General features: G+C 41.6%; 1 protein-coding gene and 1 long non-coding RNA gene across 2 annotated transcripts in view; one reads left to right on the forward strand and one right to left on the reverse strand.

Moving 5' to 3' along the window:
- The first annotated feature begins 3323 nt into the window (after positions 1-3323).
- LOC126918690 (uncharacterized) overlaps positions 3324-19194 on the forward strand; it is a 37398-nt gene continuing 21527 nt past the window's right edge. Inside the window, exon 1 of the mRNA XM_050726886.1 lies at positions 3324-3676. Coding sequence (XP_050582843.1) covers positions 3639-3676 — 38 coding nt within the window. The 5' untranslated portion in view covers positions 3324-3638. The remainder of the gene's footprint in view (positions 3677-19194) is intronic.
- LOC126918693 (uncharacterized) lies at positions 16896-18224 on the reverse strand. The gene is made up of 2 exons (XR_007711411.1): positions 17306-18224; positions 16896-17209 (listed from the first exon to the last, which is right to left on the reverse strand). It is a non-coding gene; the product is annotated as an uncharacterized LOC126918693 (long non-coding RNA).

Here is a 19194-nt window from a genome sequence, read left to right on the forward strand (position 1 = left end):
GATTTATAAAAAAAGGAGGTAGTCAATTCGATTTCTGAAAAGATCACGTATAAGCACAGATTTTGTTTAATACTTTCAATAAAAATTCGCTAACTAAAGATACGAAGTACATTTAATGGAAGTAAACATATTAGCCTTGAAAAGCGTTTAATTAGTCCACGGGGAACACGGGCGAGCTGCGACATTTGCATGTCTGGGTAGCTTATAAATTGAATTTCCTACGGCGCCTGGTCTTTCGTCGTTTCCGTTCCTTCTTTTTCTCTTTATTGACATACTTTCCGGCCTGCTGACTTGGACGTTCTTGTCGAAAGACGAGGCAGCCTACGAGGGAAAAAGACCCCAGCTGCGGGTGCATAGATACAGCACGAGAGCAGAGACGAGAGATATCTCTACGTATTGATTTCGTCTCGAGCATTAAATCCGAATAGGCCGGAACCGGTGGAGTGGTTCAGGTGAAACCGAGAACTCCGGTGCTACTTCAGCCGGCGAGGTGCTCGGTTGCAAATTAAATTGTAGTCGAACTCGGAAAGGCAACTACGAGTAGGCCAATGCAATTGGCTTGAGACCGACCGTACTATTATGCAAGCTAATGTCATCGCGTGTTTGCGTCACGTAGCCATTGTAGGCGATACGACATTTTGCTGAACGCACCATACTAATAATAGCGAATCGTCGCAACGAACAATCTCTGGATCCTGTGCTTATTAAGCATTGGACGAAAAATCGAAATTTACGACTCGGGTTATGGTTATAATAGACGCGTGTTCTGACGAATGAAACACCAGGAAGACCAAAATGTATACACTTGCAAGAACCTACATTCATGAGTATTAGGACATCGGCTCGTCTCATAGAAAAACGTAACATAATCAAACTACATCGAAGAAAGAATTAATCGCTCAAAATTATGAGTTCACGCAAGATAGAAATTCAGAATAGGTAGACGAAAGTTATGGCAGCTCTCGATGACTCTTGATTTGGAATCAATGAAATTTTCATTATAACGTAAACTAATAAAGATTTTTCATATCGCAAGGTTCCGGACGAAATAAAGACGTCAGAGGCTTTAATAAGCTGTCGCTGATTTTTCGAGTTTTTATTTCTTGTAAATATTATCGTAAATGATATTTTCGTCAGAACACAGATCCGCTGTAAATCACCGTTAAAACGAAAAATCGAAAATTTTCAATTAGATGCGCGTAAGGCAAGTGGAAGGAAGGTAAAGCGTTTGGTTATAAAGAGGCAGATAAGAGAATCGTTCGAGCGGGTCGAATTAAACGGAGGAACTTAAATTACGTTAGCGATGATCATGCTTAATTCAGCGTGAGCGTGGACGGTCTCGGACACGCTTTATTTGGCGTGTCAATTAATCAACCGAGCCACGGGGGATGTTTTTGCGCGCACTCTTGGCAAATATTTGTGTTTCACCGTTACTCATCGCAAAAAATACAACGGCGCTAATTTACTCGGTCGAAACTGCGCTCGGTGTGTGCATCCGCGCAGCGTGCCACGCCATACCCGATCCAACGGCGATGCATTCTTGTTTCGAAGGTAGAAATCTCGCGGGTCGGAAAGTGGAGCACCGGAACGAGGCGGCGCACGCGAGTCCTGATGCTTCCACCTAGGCACCTCCTGGGTTGGGGTCGCACAGGGAGTAACGAAAGAAGCGAAAGAAACCAAGGGGAGAAGAGTGGAATTATGTAAATAGGAAAGGGAAGGGTAGTAATAACGGAAAGAATCCAAGAAAAGATTCAGTATCCGTGTGTTCGTGACCTATTCTTTTCGACTTCTTCGCTATGCGATAGGGGAAATAAAAATGACGCTGAAAGGGTCGCTTGATGAATGAAACTAGAACGTGTATACGTGTACACTAGACTGTGTAGTACATTACATGCACTAGATCTAGGGTGGTTATACGGAGCAAGTGGAACAGATTCTTGATGGTAGGGAAACGCGATAGGGTGTGTTTTAATTTCGTCGAGATTTCCGTGTGGAGTTTTTGGAGCGACAGCGAGCTTCTTGTGTTTGCGAGCAAGAGACAGGCGTAGCCTAGCTGGTATTTTCGCGCAAAGATCGGTCGGACTGGAGCCGTGTCGATGTTTGGTTCAGAAAGATAATGGTTCAGAAGAGGAGTAAAAAGAAGGTGATGTAAAGGAGAACCGATGCTTTAAGAAGCTGCATTTAAGCTTACAGCTTCTCGTCGTTGTCTACGAAACGATCCGGAGAAACGTTGTCTGCTTCGACGCATAAAGCTTTCCACGGCTATGGAACGCTATTATTTCTATCCGAACTGTACGCTCTGCCAGAGGATTTACGCTGTTCCAACGAGGAAAAAGTAGTCTTTTTTTTTAATTTGAGAGGGGCGGAACGAAGAGTCCGGCTACCGCGTGATTTATTATATCTTGGATAAACACGACGAATAAAGATCCACGTAAATACCTGGCGAGATCCATTTATCGATTCGACGACCGTGTGTACACGGCTGGCGAATCGCTCGCTCATGCACGAGGCGAGGCTTGTTCGTCAGATAAAAAGGCAAAGGAAAAGGGCGGATTGCTTTATAAGTGATTACACGATAGTCAATAGATAGGAAGGATGGCCGGTTGGAAAACGTATTTGCGTGGTTTCGCTATCCCGATGCTGTAACCACGGCAAGCGCCCACAAGAAAGTTATTAAAGTTCAACGCACGTGTTGAGTCTTCGAAAAAGGGAATACCGCGAATAATCGTTCGCTTCGATAAAACGACTTGCCCCCGTAACTTCTTCGCCGCGAACGACCAAGATTCTCTATTATTGCATCACGGCGAACGATCTAGACGTTAAAGAGATTGAACCAACGATTCGAAGACTAACCAAAGCATATTCGATATTTATAACGATCCTAGAACCTGCTACGAACGTTTTCAATTTGAAATTTAGGATTAAACATTCGAACGTACAAGGTTGGAAATTTGAATTCGAATATTCGAAATGTGCCGATACAAGGCCCGACCTATATATAGAATTTGAAGTAGTAACGTTCGAACGAGACTGCGTACGAAACGCAACCGCAGCAGAGTCAGGTGTGTCCCGCGTGTTCGATGGGCGAAAACAATTGGACCAGAGGCCATCATGTGAACAGAACCTTAGGTTCCATGGCAGCACCTGGTTGTGAACGCGCCAGACCAGCCAGAGCCGGCCAGACGGTTTGTTCTGTCAATCCCCACCATCGTCGGTGCTACCGGGCTCCTCCACTGCACCACCACCACCACCACCACCACCATCACCGCCGCCGACGCCTCCTGCACCGTCGCCAACCACCACCACCAGCATTGTCGGCCACTACCATGGAAACCGACGAATGCGCATTCTGACTTCAGTTCAGCCGACGGTTTCAACCTGCCAAGTCGTGCAGGTGTTGGCAAACGGTTGTTGCCATCCACGACCGATTTCATCCGCCGGTAATTCCCTCGGGGAAACGAGTTCGGGAGTACGTACGGAGTATTCGTTAAGAGCGCGATAATCGTCCCGGGGATCGTCCTGCAACGTGCCTTTTCTCCACGGAAATCACGCTATCAAACGGTTGCCACGGCGGGAAAACGGGCGTGTGTTAAAAAGCCGTGTTGCCGTAGAAGGGCTGCGATTTATGGAACCACCCCATGGATAGTAACATGTCGACTGCCGCCTTCATGCACCGGTATGGGAAACATTTAGATCGATAGCTAGTCGCGTCCCATGAGGAGGCTCGAAGCCTCTCGTGTGGCTCTCGTTCTCGCTTTCGTCGACACCGCCAATCGCCCCACTAGCCGACGTACACGAACCGAGAAATTTTTCCGTGAAAATGTTCGCGGTTCGATCGATCGGTTTGTTGCTATGCAGCGGGGGGACTGGCGGCGATACACGCGGACTTCGTCAAAGTGTCCTCGAGGTACGGAGGCAAGAAAGTCGGCGCGATCCGAGAGCCGGCATCTCGTCCGATCCACTCGTTCTCGAAGCTTATGATTTTACCCCGTTTTTGTTCGATGTTTGTTCACGGAACGTTACGGCGAATCGAAGAAACGCGCCCACTTCCTGTGCCTCCGCGAATCGATTTCACAGTATTCGAAAACTCTTTCGACGTGGAATCGAGCTTGTTCCACGGTTGTACCATGGAAGAATCTGAGATCTCGGGTTCCACGTATGCGAGATACGCGTATAATCTGCGTTCGAGGGTGTAGCATAAAGGCGAGGAAAGAAAAAAAAGAAGAAACGTGATGGCATTTTCATCGAGCGATCGCTGTTTGCATAGGGCGTTGCGCCCGCCACTTCGCTCGTAATCGAATCTTTCAATTTCTACGCGACGAGAAAATTGCTAGTTTGTTTCGCGTATGTGATCGATAAGCTTCTACAAACCTCGGTTAGGTTCGCTTATTAGTGGTTTTATAAAAGCACTCGCAACCGTGAGATTTGTTGCCATAACGATGTGAATAACACCGAAACAATTATCGTATTATAGTTACCTTTTAATATGATTCTCTGTTTCCTATATACGATTTCTATTTCAACGATCACGTACGTGATTCTTCCACGTTTTTCGAATTGATTTATCACAGAAGCTATCACGCGACAATTTTTCGTTTCTAATAATAGCAATATCCTCAAATTCTTCCATTTTGCTATTTTATAATATTTTTCCTCTCGATATTCTGTATACATCGATGTCTTACAATATCCATTTTAAAACGTTTCCAAGCGTGGCTGTTGGTATTCTATTAACCTGTATTTTCATGAGCGCGTCACCTGTTCGGTTTCCCCATGAACGACATGATGTCGAATCGGACCAGCCCGCTTTCCTTGAACCTGCGGATACCGCAGCCATTGACCGAGGCTTATTCCTCTGCTCCGTAACGAAAGGACCTAAGTGCGGTCATTCTCTATTCCTCTTCTTTCTCTCTCTTCCTAACCCCCCTCTGTTCTCCTCTTCTCGCTCCCTCTCCCTTTTTCTCTGTCTTTGTCCTTCGCTTTCGCGTGCTCGTCGTTAGCTATCTTCACCACTGGTGTCCCAGGTTCATTTGAATATCAGAATGACGCACCCGATTTACCGAAGGCCACAAAAACCGATCACAAATAGCAACGAAACGCGTATTTCGAGTTTATCGGTTACCCGCACTGCATATCGACACCTTTACCAACAACGAGATCGTATTTTTAGTTCGTTGTTCAGCGAGCATTTTAGTTTGGAATGTTAGTTTACTTTGCAGCGAACATTTGTGATATCGATATTATCTACTGGTATTACTGGATTATCGTAATGCAATTCGTATTATATCGGAAATTTTGTTTCATTCGATGTATCTTTTAATTTGTTAACCGAGATAAGCGAACTCGTGCAATTCTTATCAATTCTTGGTAAGAACCAATTACCAATTCCTTCGATAAAATAATGACTTTACTCGAAGAATCTTCTTACGCGTTAGTTTCGTTAGAAATTAATTTTAATATCGTGCTTAAATCGGCAAGGATTACACAGCCGATTTAATTTCAATCGATTCGTCTTTATTAAACTTTAATCCCGTAATTACAGATGACGTCGTCAAGAAAATTCGAAAATCTTATCTGAATCTTATTCGTAAGAATGTTATTGCAACACAATCGCACCGTAAATTCTTGTTAACTCGAAATGACTTTTAAAATTGAAAAATCCTCTGTTCTACGTAAACACGCGATACCACAGGCATCACGGGCGGAAGCAGACGATTCCAAGCTCGGAAATGAATATTCACCTCAAAGATATCATCTTTCCCGTATAATAAACAACAAATCCATAGAAGAACGCCCGTAGCAAAGCAACGTAACGATCCAACGTAATACGTAACACGGAATAGCGAGGCTACAGTGGTAACACACGATCTATGGATTAAACTTCCGAGCAGTAAGGGAACACGCCCTCTCAAGCCTTACACCGCGGCTGCATACCTTGGTTGCCCTATGGCAAGACGCCGAAACACAAGGAAGGCAACGTGAAAGAGCGCGGGATTACATAACGAGCGTAAGAGACATCGAAAATGCAGAGGATACGTACTACGACGATATACCAGTACCAACGACGAAGAACATTTTATCAATAGAGCATACGCGCATGAAACGCTCGTTTCTCGGTTCCGGCCTCTAAGCAGTCGCTTAGTCATTCCGCATTAATTCCAGCCGCGTTACCCTCCTGTCTTCGATCCCTCCACGGCTTATCCAAAGTGCATCCCCACGTTGAAAAGGGATCTACGCTGTTTCTCGTCCTTGCCACGCGTAAAAGCGAAACGTAGAATCGATACATCAACCAGAAGCTACGGCAAGCGGTATTTGCTCGTATTGATCCGATTACGATGATACCGATTCGCGATTTAAAAACAAAAAAAAGTCACCATCTTCCTAGATCACGTCGATCACGTTACGATGATAATTCACGATACGCGTGAGCAATGATATTTCTACCGACCAAGAGTGTGTTTCTTTTATATCAAACACACATGTGGCGTACGTGCGTATTCGTTGTTTTGTATCTTCTTGTAGCTGGCCTTTTTCTTCTTCCTTATCCTTCTTGGTTTTTGCGACGACGACACGTAACAGAGGCACTCTGCTTTAGGCGTGATCGAGAAGCTCGATACGAGTCGGAGCGAGCGTTGGTATTTCAGCGGAAAAAGTAGATGCTCGATATGAGTGGCGCGAAGCACATATAGAAAACGGGATTACGAAGAATTTATCGACTTTCGTTCGCGCCTACCACGGATATCTCCGACTGGCGATCGTGTGTCGCTACGAATTCTATGGTCGTGGACAGCTACCGCGACCCAGACGGCGTGCCACGTATTACTTGTACACCGAGGAAAGCGTACGATTGCTGTTAGGCATCCGTGGAAACAGTTATTTTTTGATTACAATAGACTTCAAAGTGAACGCTCGCACCGTTCCGTAGTTACGCGGAGGATTCGTAGCAACGAATCGCGCGTGAACTGCGCGCAACTAGCTGCGGTACAAAACTTTCCTAGCATTCTATCCTATTGCCTATAATCGCGGAGCTGTTAAAAACTCATCAGAAACACGTTAAAATGTTGCTCGTATAAAATGCCAACGGTTATTACCACACTTCGGACGAGAAGCGTTCGAAGTTAATAAAAAGAGAGCATAACGAAGTCAAAGATTCTAAGTAAATAGTATTCATTCAAAGAAGAGAAGAAAACATTGTGTAACTGGAGCAACCGATGGAAAAAAAGGGGAACAAGAATACAACACGGTAACCGGTCGTCCTCTCTATTTTTCCAAGATAAGCGTGACACTCTTGACGAAAGAATAAGGCCATAGTCGTGCTCGTATTAGACCGGTGCGTTGCTCGCGTTGTTAGAAGTGCATTCACACGCGGCCATGCGACTCTAGCTCGCGCTCTCGCTCGGCGACGCGCTCGATAGCTGCGTACGGATAGCAAAAGGCGAAGCGTTGGCCGACCAAGCAGCTCAAACTCGTTGCAACCCGCGTTACGTTCCCCTACGTACCACGGTGACAAGGAGCTACGGACGAGTCCGGTAACGGCGAGCCGTGCAAAGTGAAACTCGCTAAAGGTTTCCTATAGGGTTACACGGCCATCCATGAGAGAGTGCCTCTGCCCTGCTTGCCTGCCCCTCTTATGCCGTACCGAAACGAGTTTTACTCGTTGGGCGATATCGGTTACCGGCAAGTCGAGCATTTATTACTTACATGGAACCCGGAAGACCGATCGATCGGAAGTGGCCCACACGAACTTGAACCGTGTCGCGTAACGCGGTTCCATGGAAAAATCTTGCCTCAAGATTTTCTAGTAGAACCGCATTTATTTGAACTGGTTGAGTCATAAGTGGTTCACGTAATTGGAGCTCATTGACTTTTCAAATTAGTTAGCATTTCTCGTTCGAATAATAGGAATTTACGATCGGGTAAATCGATTGGGTATTAAATAAAACTTAAATAAATGCAGTTCTATAGTAGTATAGGTAATTAAATATTTCGAATGTTTTAACATCAGTACTGCCAGACCTACAGAAATAGAAGCAGATTTTTTATTCTGATTAATTTTACAAACGTGCAAGTGTTTTTAGTGAAATTGTTATCGACTTTTACGATCGATACCAATTTATAACATTTATAGTGTATTTTTACGTCAATGTGTATAGTATATCGCGTAGTATATTAAACGATTTTTCTTCTTAGAAACGAATATACGTATACTTCGAGTACCATACGCTTCGTATCATATATAGGGCATTAAAAAATAAAATGGCATATTATCATATTGGAATATTCGGAAATTGAAAGGGAAGATTACGAATTAGGCTTTTAAACAATAACGTGAACAAGATTGTCCGCGTTAGCACAGCTTTTCGTTCGTTTCAGGTATTTTCACAATTAGCTTAGGAAGGATCGACTCGTTTCATATATGAATGAAAAGATACTTGCATCTTTTTCAATAATGTTTACGCATTTATCCAGGAGAGAGGTCACTGAGTGATCACTCGGTTTAACGTCGTACCGAATCGAAACTCGTTTTACTAGTCGGTCGTTACGGAATACCGGTGAATCGGGCTGCTCGTTACTTACGTGGAACCCGGAAGATCGACTGGACGGAAGTGATGCATGTAACGTCGATTCTGTTTCTCATAAAACGAGTGACAGTAATTAATTGCGTGCTACCCGATGTACCGATGTTTATACCGTCTATAGACTAGGTTTCCAATTTCATTGCAAATGACTTGGAGATTCAAAACTATCAATTTGATTGCTTAATCTCCGGTTAACACGCGCGGTTACACCGAAGAAATATCGTCATGAGTCATTTTATAGGGAAAATGATGTTCTCTCGAGACACTGGTCGTAAACTCACCAAGACTTGAGGAAATGTCGGAAACGAAGATAGTTAGGGTTTAAGTATTTAAAGATCTAAATACTTTCAGGTAAAAAAGAACGTTATAAGGGATTTGAAAATTCATTAATCGATCTCATAATTTTAGCGATCTATCGATCTTATCAAAACTGTCCTTTTATTTCGTTGTCGGATTAAATATGTATCTTTGCGTCCCACTGAACGTACTGCAATTGATTTTCTACTTGATTTATCTCTGGAATCTAACAGTTTCTTTTTCTATCTATCCGAGATACCAAGTGGCAAGGAAACCAGGAGATTAGCAAAAATGAACTCGTCACGTTCTTCTCACGTGTTCTTCATTTTCTATCGCGAATGCTTTCGTTGCTTTCCATCGGCAGAAAAAGTCTGCATAATACGGTTAACATTCGTTCGATCGCAAAACATAAAACTCTCCATGGTCGAGCTCGACAGACCCGGAAGATCCACTGCGCTACAAAAACGTTCAGAGGCAGAGGATTTATCTCGTTTTACGGCTGTTCCGCAATATTGCCGGAAATATTTTAAAATAATATCTGAAATCCACTTGGTCCATGATTTGTATACTTAGGGACGTACCAGGGGTCGACAAAATCGTAGCAATTTCTCCACGAAGAAATTCCACGATTTATGTAAACCGTGTAGCCGCGCTAACTTGGATACTTGGAGAGCACGTGGTCCCTATCCTTCGTCCCCTCTCTGTCGTTCTCTATATGCTCTCGTACGAGAGAGCATTCAGCGCACAATAGAGAGTCGGAGCTCGGGGAAACGATATCGGTTACGAGCATTTACCGTACGAACCCGGAAGATCGATCGAGAGGAAGTCATTCGCGAGCATAAAGCCCACTTACCCTCCTTTTACACAAGCGTTTTTACCACCACTTCTAGTTCCTCGGCCTCTGTGTATCCTACGATCTATAGAAGTCACGGTGTTCGTTTTTAAGGAATTGATCAATCACGAGCCCGAACTGCGAGAGGTTTCAGCAGACACAGCAGAAAATCGTTGTTCCTTCCCACAGAGTGGATATATAGTAGTAGACGGTTGTTCCTATAAACGCGGTTGTGATCGGTCTTATTGATTTAAAGTACATTGATAAGGAAGCGTATCGATTATGAAAACATGCTGTATAATGAACAACGTGGAACATCTATAGACACGGCAGGATATAACAACGCGATAAAATTTTATGAGCGTACGCATGTCGATCGAACGGCGGATTATCGTTGTTACGAAGAATATTCGTTTCTTGCTTATCGCGAGATTGGCATTTATCGATGCTTTATAGAAATTTATTTCTTCATCCTGTTAGGAGACTGATTCCCTTTTTTCCGTACGCACATAGATATTCTACTAGTTTCCACTAACTTTTCCAGCTTTCGAACATCTTTCTTCTTTTCATTTTTATTTTATATCTTTAACCTTAATCTTAACTGATAGCAGTATTTTGACGATGTACGTAAGAAAATTATACTTGTGAGAATTTTCATGCCCCTTTCCAATAAAGCAAAAAATTGTTCTAGCATCCTTAAGACTCGCTGTCCACGAAGCGTCGCTTCGTAAAAGCATAAGCGTGGTCTATTAGGTGCGAAGACCGGTGTCCAGTCTACGAAGCGTACAGTAAGATATATTTTGTTATTAACAGTAATATATTTGTTGTTCGTTATTAAAATGTCGAACGATGAGGAAGACGCTTTCGTCTTATACCAGTACCAGTATCAAAGGAAAAAGGTTCGTTGCTGCCTCCTAAACAGATGCGTACTTACAGTTACAGTATTCAATAACATAAAGTGATAAGAGAAATTACAAATGAGATGTTACAATGAATAATACAAAGGTACTATTTCGAGGTTGCTTGCACATATCACTCATTAGCTCAGAGGAAAAGAAGATATCTTCCATACGCGTCACAAATCCTATTTACATTGTTCATTCTTACCTCTATCGACAAACAAACCGCGCTTTCCGCGATTAAACCGATCCTCGATGCAATTACACGCAGCAAGCATCCACGGCTACGGAAACGTCTACGGATGACGACGTGTTCGCGATATCAAGCCGCGAAATACCCGAACGCTTCCGCGGTAAGTGCTCTTTGACACGGATTAACATTCATCGATTCAAGTGCCTCGGTGTGTTTCGAGGCGTACGACGACAAAGGGAGGAGTACAGGATTATGCGGCGGGTTACAGTCATTATGCCAGGGCCGTGTATACGATACACGCCAATAACAGTGCATCAACCATAGCGTCATGCATTGGGGAAGACGATAATGAGAGAGGCGCGTTACACTCGGGACTCCATGTTTCTCTTTGCTTCAACGATCCTACCAACTTTTTGTATTCGTCGAACGTTTTTGAAAATTTAAGATCGCCTTATATTTCTTATCCTCTCTCGATCGAAGTATTTTTTAATTACCATGGAAATTATTCCGGAGTGTTCCGAACGTTATAGATATTCTTATAATTTTCGTCTGAAATAACACGTGTAGCTAATACGGAGAAGGGACGGCTACGAAAATCGTTGTTAGAATGACTAGGTGCAAATTATAGAGCATGTTGAACGTTGCAAAATCCTAATGGGGTTTTTCAGTATGAGCCTCCGTTTTTAAGATATTTGCGATTAAAGTTTTGCAAGCGTTCAGTAGTTCAATTACATAAAACATATCGCTAAGGGGGAATTGTGTAAGTGTTTCAGTAACATTCAACTGAAAAGGAGAGTGTAATGTTCCCTCCTTGTGTCTTCGATTTAGTTGAAACTTTTACATTGGTTTCGTTATGCTGTTTACGAGAAATACGCGATTATAGAGTTACATATTCGGTATTTCTCGAAGTAGTCCTAATTAGAGCATTGCTACGTTAAAATTGTAAATTGAGTTTTATAATTGTAACTTACAAGTTCGGAGCTTTATCTTTTATTAGGATATCTCACTCGATAAAATGTAAGAAGAAACGTGCTCCTATTATAATATTAATAAGAAATTAATCTTACCTCAAAAAAATTCGATCTTGAAAGCATCGATAGTTAAACACGATGTTATCCTTTGACCCGATATATTTTTTGCTACACTGTCCGCGAAGTAATTTCCATTCAAGCCACGTGTGTACGCTTCGAATAGTATCACGAATAGTGGCACACTGTACACTCTAGATACGTATATTTTACAGAACTTACGATCATTTATATTCTCAAGATATTCGTTCGTATTAGATCATTCGAAGAACTTGGAACGAAATTTAATTAAACAAGAAAATAAAATCCCCTGGAATTTACATTTCAATTACATAAAATACATATCGCTTCTTTCAATTAACGGCAACTTAATTAATTAAACTTAACAGAGAGAGAAAAAAGTATTCGTTATTTGGTGAAATATTGGTAATAAAATAATCTTCCGATTCTAGCAAAATATTACAGAACATTTCAATTGTAAAAATCTTTATTTTCCAATATTTTTGACTCATTTATTTGCAATATCGGCTTTCTTATTTGTTACACTAATTGTACCAGTGATGGTAGACGAGACGCGAAACGTGTAAAAGGAATACGAGGCGCGATTCAACGTGAGCAGGTGAAGAGAGTATCGTGATTTCTACGAGATACGCGTACGTTCTCAGGTATATATATTCCTTCTACGAAAAGGAGAGGAAAAAGATAGACAGATCCGCTGTATTTAACGCACCGAACATCGCCGAGCAAATTCAGGCCAGAGAAAAGAATAAAGGAAGAATAACGTCCTACTTGCATCGTTTTCGGAGAAAAACTTGAGCGTGTGATAGTCCCGGCACATCAGATGCAACGATGTTGAGCCACGAAGTTGTACGGATCGAAAGAAAAAGAATGAGCGCCAGCTCTCTTTAATAACTCCCTTCGCTGTAATGATACTCGATATTAATGCTCGATATTACAAGCCTCAAATTGCTGGATAGCTACTCGAGCACGCTTATCTGACGTACGTAATCATCGTTTAAAAGCTCGATTTGCCATTCATCCGTGATATTTGTTACTAACGGTCATGTTAATGCTCGTTTGCGCGAATCTAACAGAATTTCACGAGCAACTGGTTATCCACGATAACCACGATATTTACATATCGCGCTAATTAAATGTAAACATATCTCTATGATGTATAATGGTTAGGTGGCTGGGAAAAGTACATGGTTAATGCGTGTCTAATAATTCGTTGGATAAATCAACATCATAGCGGTAAAAGACGTATGGAAGCCATAGAACGGGCTAAAGCTACAGAATCTAGCAACTCGTAGCAGCTGGATGATTCAGCCACGATGGAATTCCTTTTCCTTACCAACGAAAACGAAAACGTTCAACCAGTAGAATCAACAATCGAGCAACATTCGTGACGCGGGAGAAAATTTCCTCCCCCTATCTTGTGGTAGCTTAAAAAATATCTTTCTGCTGGTATTGCGGCGTGCATAAGGAACCAGAGAGAGAAAGAGACAGAACGATCGGTAGATTAGCACGATGCAATTTAATGCAACATCGTGGCTGGCCTCGGTGCAACCACGTATCGGTGGCACTAAACAAACGAACAAGAAGGCCTGGTTGCAGTTCGTAAGTCATTATTAACCCACGTATAATTATACAGTGCCGAGGCGAGCTTCCAACCAGGCCTAGGAAAAGAAGCCACTATACCGCGGAAAGGTATTTAAATTGGCTTAGTATAGAGATACGTCGTCCTTTAAGAACTCGCCGCGCGATTATCTCGGGTTGTGCTCTTGATGCGGCTGTACCATGGATACGCGATCGTTGGTACCGGTATGCGCGTCCCAAGACATCGGCCTGTCCGATCGAGCATTCCTTTCGACATTCGGAACCTCGGATGCTGGACGAGGTCTATCCGTATATTCAGATACGACGAACAACAGATGACACTGCTCGGTTATTTCTTTATTTTCAACCAGAGAGAAATCGTTAGGTTAAATCTACACACTCCCGACCAAATGTCTTTGGAGCTTTAGTTTTATTGAAATTTTGATATTTGGTATTTTGATATTAAGGATTTTAGGTTACATGATTTTTTAAACGAGGTCGATAATAAATATATTACGCTTTGAAGATGCCAGAGTAATTGTGTTAAGATTTTTTGATATATATCCTCGTTCATAAATATTAGGATACTTATCAACAAATAGATTATTAACTTTTTATTGCATTTATGATTATTGTATTAATGCTATAGATAATTCTGCCAATTATTCAAATTTTAATAATTTTTAATTAGTTATTTTTCCATAACTCGTGCAATGACAATCTTTGCCAGCTTTTATTGCATTCTGTTGTTTCTGTTCTTTTTTCTGATAATTGATTGATGATATCTCGCATGAAATCAGCAGGAACTCGAAGCTACGAAAAATAAAAATTGCAACGTGTAACTCGTTTCAAGTTGTATATCATTAAATTCTATCAAAATTATAAATCGTCAACGATTTCGTTTTCTCTTAACGGTCCACGCCAACGCAGCGTACTAATTAATGATTTTCGACTGAATCTGAAATCTCTGAGGCGAAAAGTCTATCTGAATAAGATCAGTGTTAAAATTTATGATAACTCCGATGGCAAACCTCTCGTGTATTTCAATTTCCGCGTTTTTTTTAATTAACCACAGCGATAATATAACGGTTAAGCGGATCGTTCATTAACTTCGCCGGATTACTACGGAATTCTAAACCTAACTGTGTTCAGACGTTTTTCTTGCTAAAGGCATAAGGTAAACGCGTAAATACTCGAAAGGTACAGCAACGTGAATTTTATCGTGAGCAATTACGACACAGCTCTCGCTTTTGCCCGCGTACGGATGACAATAATGGTTCGCGTATATTTCAACGTGGACGAGGGACGCCGCTCTTTCGACAGAACCGACGAAAGTCCTAGTGAAAGTTATAGTTTACAGTCGCAAATTACAAAGGCCACGCGAACCAACGGTACAATTTCACTTTTATTTACCGGCGCCACGGTGACCGGATCCATGGAAAAACCGAGCCAATTTTCCAACGGCGATTCTCGAAAGTGGTCAACAGTAGATGCGTTTCAAGGAAACGTTGAAGAAGGAGGCAGACTCTAAAAGTTTCACGCAGGCAAACAGCGCAATATCGTTGCAATTTCGCTGCTGTATTGAGCTGCGTAATTCGACGGTTTTACGTTGTCAATAACAGAATTCCACGACAGTGTTCATCGCGTTATTAATAGAAATATAAATCTTTCCAAATCACGGGCATCTTAAATTCAATGCAAGTGATGTAGCTCTAGTGTGAAAAATATGAAAGCGTCAAATTGTACAGCATCACCACTACGAAATCGCAACCAGGACGCGACGTTACGTCTACACCAAGCCTAAGTCGGATTACGACCATCGATATCTCAAGTTGAATTCGTAGAATCCTGTGATTTTATACAGATTCCTTCGAATAAGTTGATCTCGGCTTATCACGAGTAAATACTGTTCCAAGGACGAATTTCCTGTCTAACCACTGTGAGGATGAATGTTAGGCTCGCATTCGATTGGTTTTATGATCAGACGCTTTTCCTTTGGAAATTATACGAGTTTGATTTATACAGATTCCTTATTATAGAAACGTCCTTTCTGTAACCGAAGAATTTGTTACATCGACGATGGAGCCAGATTTATGATTCGTTTGCGTTTATACGATTGTAGATGAAATAGAGGGAAATCATCAATTTACTTACTATCTGCATAGTTCGCGGAAATAGATCCACATCTGTTGATAACGCGTTTTTATGCAGAGAAATCGCTGGAGTGGATTTTGCAAGTGGCTTTCTCCTGTTAATTGCTAACTTCGTCGTTTAGAATTTCTATATATAATTCCATAGATTTTAAATATTTCCCTATATACATATGTAATCAAATAAAACACATCATTGACCAGTTGACTAATTAATCGTTCGATTTAGAAAAAATCACTTGAAGATTGCAAAAATATAATTTGCAGATGATTCTCATAACAACTGAATTACGAAGATTAATTATTATGTAAAAGAAATAATATTTGAATTCTTTATACTTGAAGGGAGATTGAACTACAAGCATACGTTTGAAATTGATATTTCCTATTCGTAACTAGATATTCGACAACGCTCGTGCTCTGTTTTCGCAGCAAAACACACGTGTCAACACAATTCTGGGATTTTCTCGTTGTCAATCCCGTAACCTACACTTTCCTGCCGCGAGATTTTTCCGGCAGCCGTGTCGCGACTTACGAAAGCGAGCATTGTGTCAGCCTTTTAACGTTAACGCGAACGAAACAGTAATAGGAGCACGAAGCATGCACGATAAACGTTGAATGTGATTAATCGCGGATCAGTCGTCCGCCAGACGATTACACGTCGTGTCTAGCGCGTGTCCCGTCGTCTGAATCGCACAGTTCAATGCTTCCCAATATCAAGAATTCCGAGAGCGACTCTCAAGGCTCAGACATCGAGGTCGATCACCCCATTTGTTTACAATTACCCGGCTTACCTACTCAAGGCTGAACCACTTAGGCGAGGGAAGTGGCACGACAAAAAATTACAACGAACGAACGCTGTTCTCTTTGCTTTTTAACCTGTGTATGCGTTTAAATGGAGTTTCTCGTGCGTAAACGTCAAACGATATAAAAAAGAAGTCTTCGTTCTGAAACTGTTTGAGAAACGTCTAATAAAGAATCTATAAATCATCGTTCGTTGCGAGAGAGAATTTGTGCAATTTGTTTTGCGTGAATAGAACGCTCGATAGAGGACCATTAAGCTAAGCGATAAATATTGCGAATATTTTCACGTTACAAAACAAGTGCCAAGAGCCACGTGTAACGTAACATCCATTCGCGTGAAAAGTTTACGCGTGACTTTCCCAGGATAATATACGCAATTTTTGCTATATAACATGTTCCTTGAATTATAAGTATTATAGGAATATACGTTCTGCCTTGTTACCTGGCCACCGCTATCCCCATCGTTTCCTTGAAATGCCTAGGGCGAAACGGAGTTGTAGTAATAGTAAAGTAATAGAACGTATGCATGTATATTTATTGACAGACAAAGTTCATGTAATTTGAGTTCACTCACCTTCCGCACTACCTATGATTTTTCGCTTATATAATAGAAAAGTTCAGATAAATTGATTCATCTTCAATAGCGAGTCATTTAATCGAGCACCAGCTAAACTTTCATTTCAATAAATGGAAATTGGGTAGATGAAATTCCGTTATATGTATATGTACAGTGCAGAAAGCATCTATACACCACTGCATTATAGCGTTTACATGCTAATTAATTACGTTCAACTACATTAAGTTTATAGTAATAGTACTTTCATATGACTGCAAAAAACATTCGATACTATGAAAATGAAATATAGAACCTGATAAAAAACGCTTCATTAGAAAATAATATACAGATATAGTATTTACAAGTACCTTTTCTAGCCATTGCATTTCTTTCATTTTGCTTATCCTGAATCCTTACATTCAACTGTTTCTACAATATATTATATAATATATATAACCTAGCGACTTTGAAATCTCGATATCTCGAATTGCATATTGGCTAGAATTGTGTAAGTCCATCCTTCTATACAATTCTATATTAACGTCAAATTTTTAATGTAAATTCTCCCTGACTAACTTGTTACATGTGTATCCAGTCGTCAGTTACCAAGACAGTACAGTATATTTGATATCCAACTCATCTTTTAATGCTACTTTTACACCGATCTTCTGGCTGATACCGTAAATAGTAATCTGTCACGTTTCGAAACTTTATCACCTAACCACGGAACATTTCGTGCCACTTTAGCACGTCTGTTGTTACTTGAATCACATCTTTTTTCATGCACTGCATTTCAACGAAATGTGCACGATTTGCCCGGTTCGTGTCAGCGATACGGTCACAAGCACACATAACCTGTACGCGGCGAACGTAACGAAACACCGCGTAACACGATCGAAGAAACACGAACGCGTGTGCAAGGAAATTCCAAAGATCGCGTCGTCCTTGTACGCGTTTCAATGTCAATCGGGACATGGAAACTCGAGACAGGTTCGTGATCGTTATCGCTTCGTTGCCACACAAGCTGGGATTCTCACGTAATCGAATGTTTGGAAATTGTTCCCGCAACCACCGAATCGGAGGACCGCGAAAGTCAATTGACTATTGCGTTTGGATATGTCTTACGATACGAGTTGCATCACCGCGCGTGCGCGGGAAGGATGATACAAATTTTGAAATACGCGCACACGACACGTTTGATTCTCATTTCCTCTTTGTTTTATTATTAAACTAAGGATGTCTATCTGTCACTGTAAGTTACAGTACTTAGTAGGCGAAACAAATCTTCGTTCAATTGTAGCATCCTCAATTGTATAAGTATAATATTTCTAACGAGCTTAAGACGAGTAGTTAATGAGAGTAGAAAAAAGTTCGAACGAAAACACAAAGAGTAAAAAGTAAGGAAACATTCTTGTAATGAGAATTCAAGACATTCTCGCGTTGGTCCACTTTCCCGCGGAAATACAAAGGGGATAAAGAAGCGCCACGCAATCGGAAACGAACTGAATAAGAAGAAAAGGCAGCACGTCCTTCGTGACTAGATTGCAGCTGTAGTAACACCGGGCGTTAAATAGCGCGCAAAACGTTGGAAATGCCGTGGCACCGAGCTCGGCATTCGGAAACTCAGGTGCGTGAGAAAACTCACGTTGCTTTACCGAGTTAACCGAGAGAATATATTGGCGGGAGATATGACTGGATGAAAGAAGAAGAAGAAGAAGGTTGCATAATTAGGGATTGCGATGCCGGTTACGTGGTGGCTAACCTCTCGTGGAAGTGAAGCAAATACGCGGTCAGCCCCTCCTTTTCTATCGTCCTTTCTATACGCGTCTTTTTCTCCCTCCGCCTCGTATATTATACATACGTCTGTATCAGAAATTCCCAAGCGAATGCCACGGTATTTCTACGTTTCACTCTTCACTGGCGAGATTGAAAAACGCGCCATACTAGCGTACAATGAAGCTGTCGATAACTTTCGATAGCTTTCGTCTCTATCGGCTATTTTTTATTCTGCCTTCGTTAAAACATACCGCAGGCAATTTCGCTATTTTCCTTAAGTCGTGTTTAGAGAAAACAGCTTCATTCGCGACCCGCACGGGTCAATTGACGGAATAATCGTCTTGAGACGGAAGACAGTACGATTCAAATCCTCGAGTTCAACTACCTGATCGTTAACTTTACTTTCTATATTTACAGAGAAACAGGATTCGTCTTGTAGTATTGAAACTTCTGCTGTTTCTTAGCGTACAAATTTCGAATG

The sequence above is a fragment of the Bombus affinis genome, chromosome 7 (genome assembly GCF_024516045.1).
Source record: "Bombus affinis isolate iyBomAffi1 chromosome 7, iyBomAffi1.2, whole genome shotgun sequence".
Lineage (NCBI taxonomy): Eukaryota > Metazoa > Arthropoda > Insecta > Hymenoptera > Apidae > Bombus > Bombus affinis.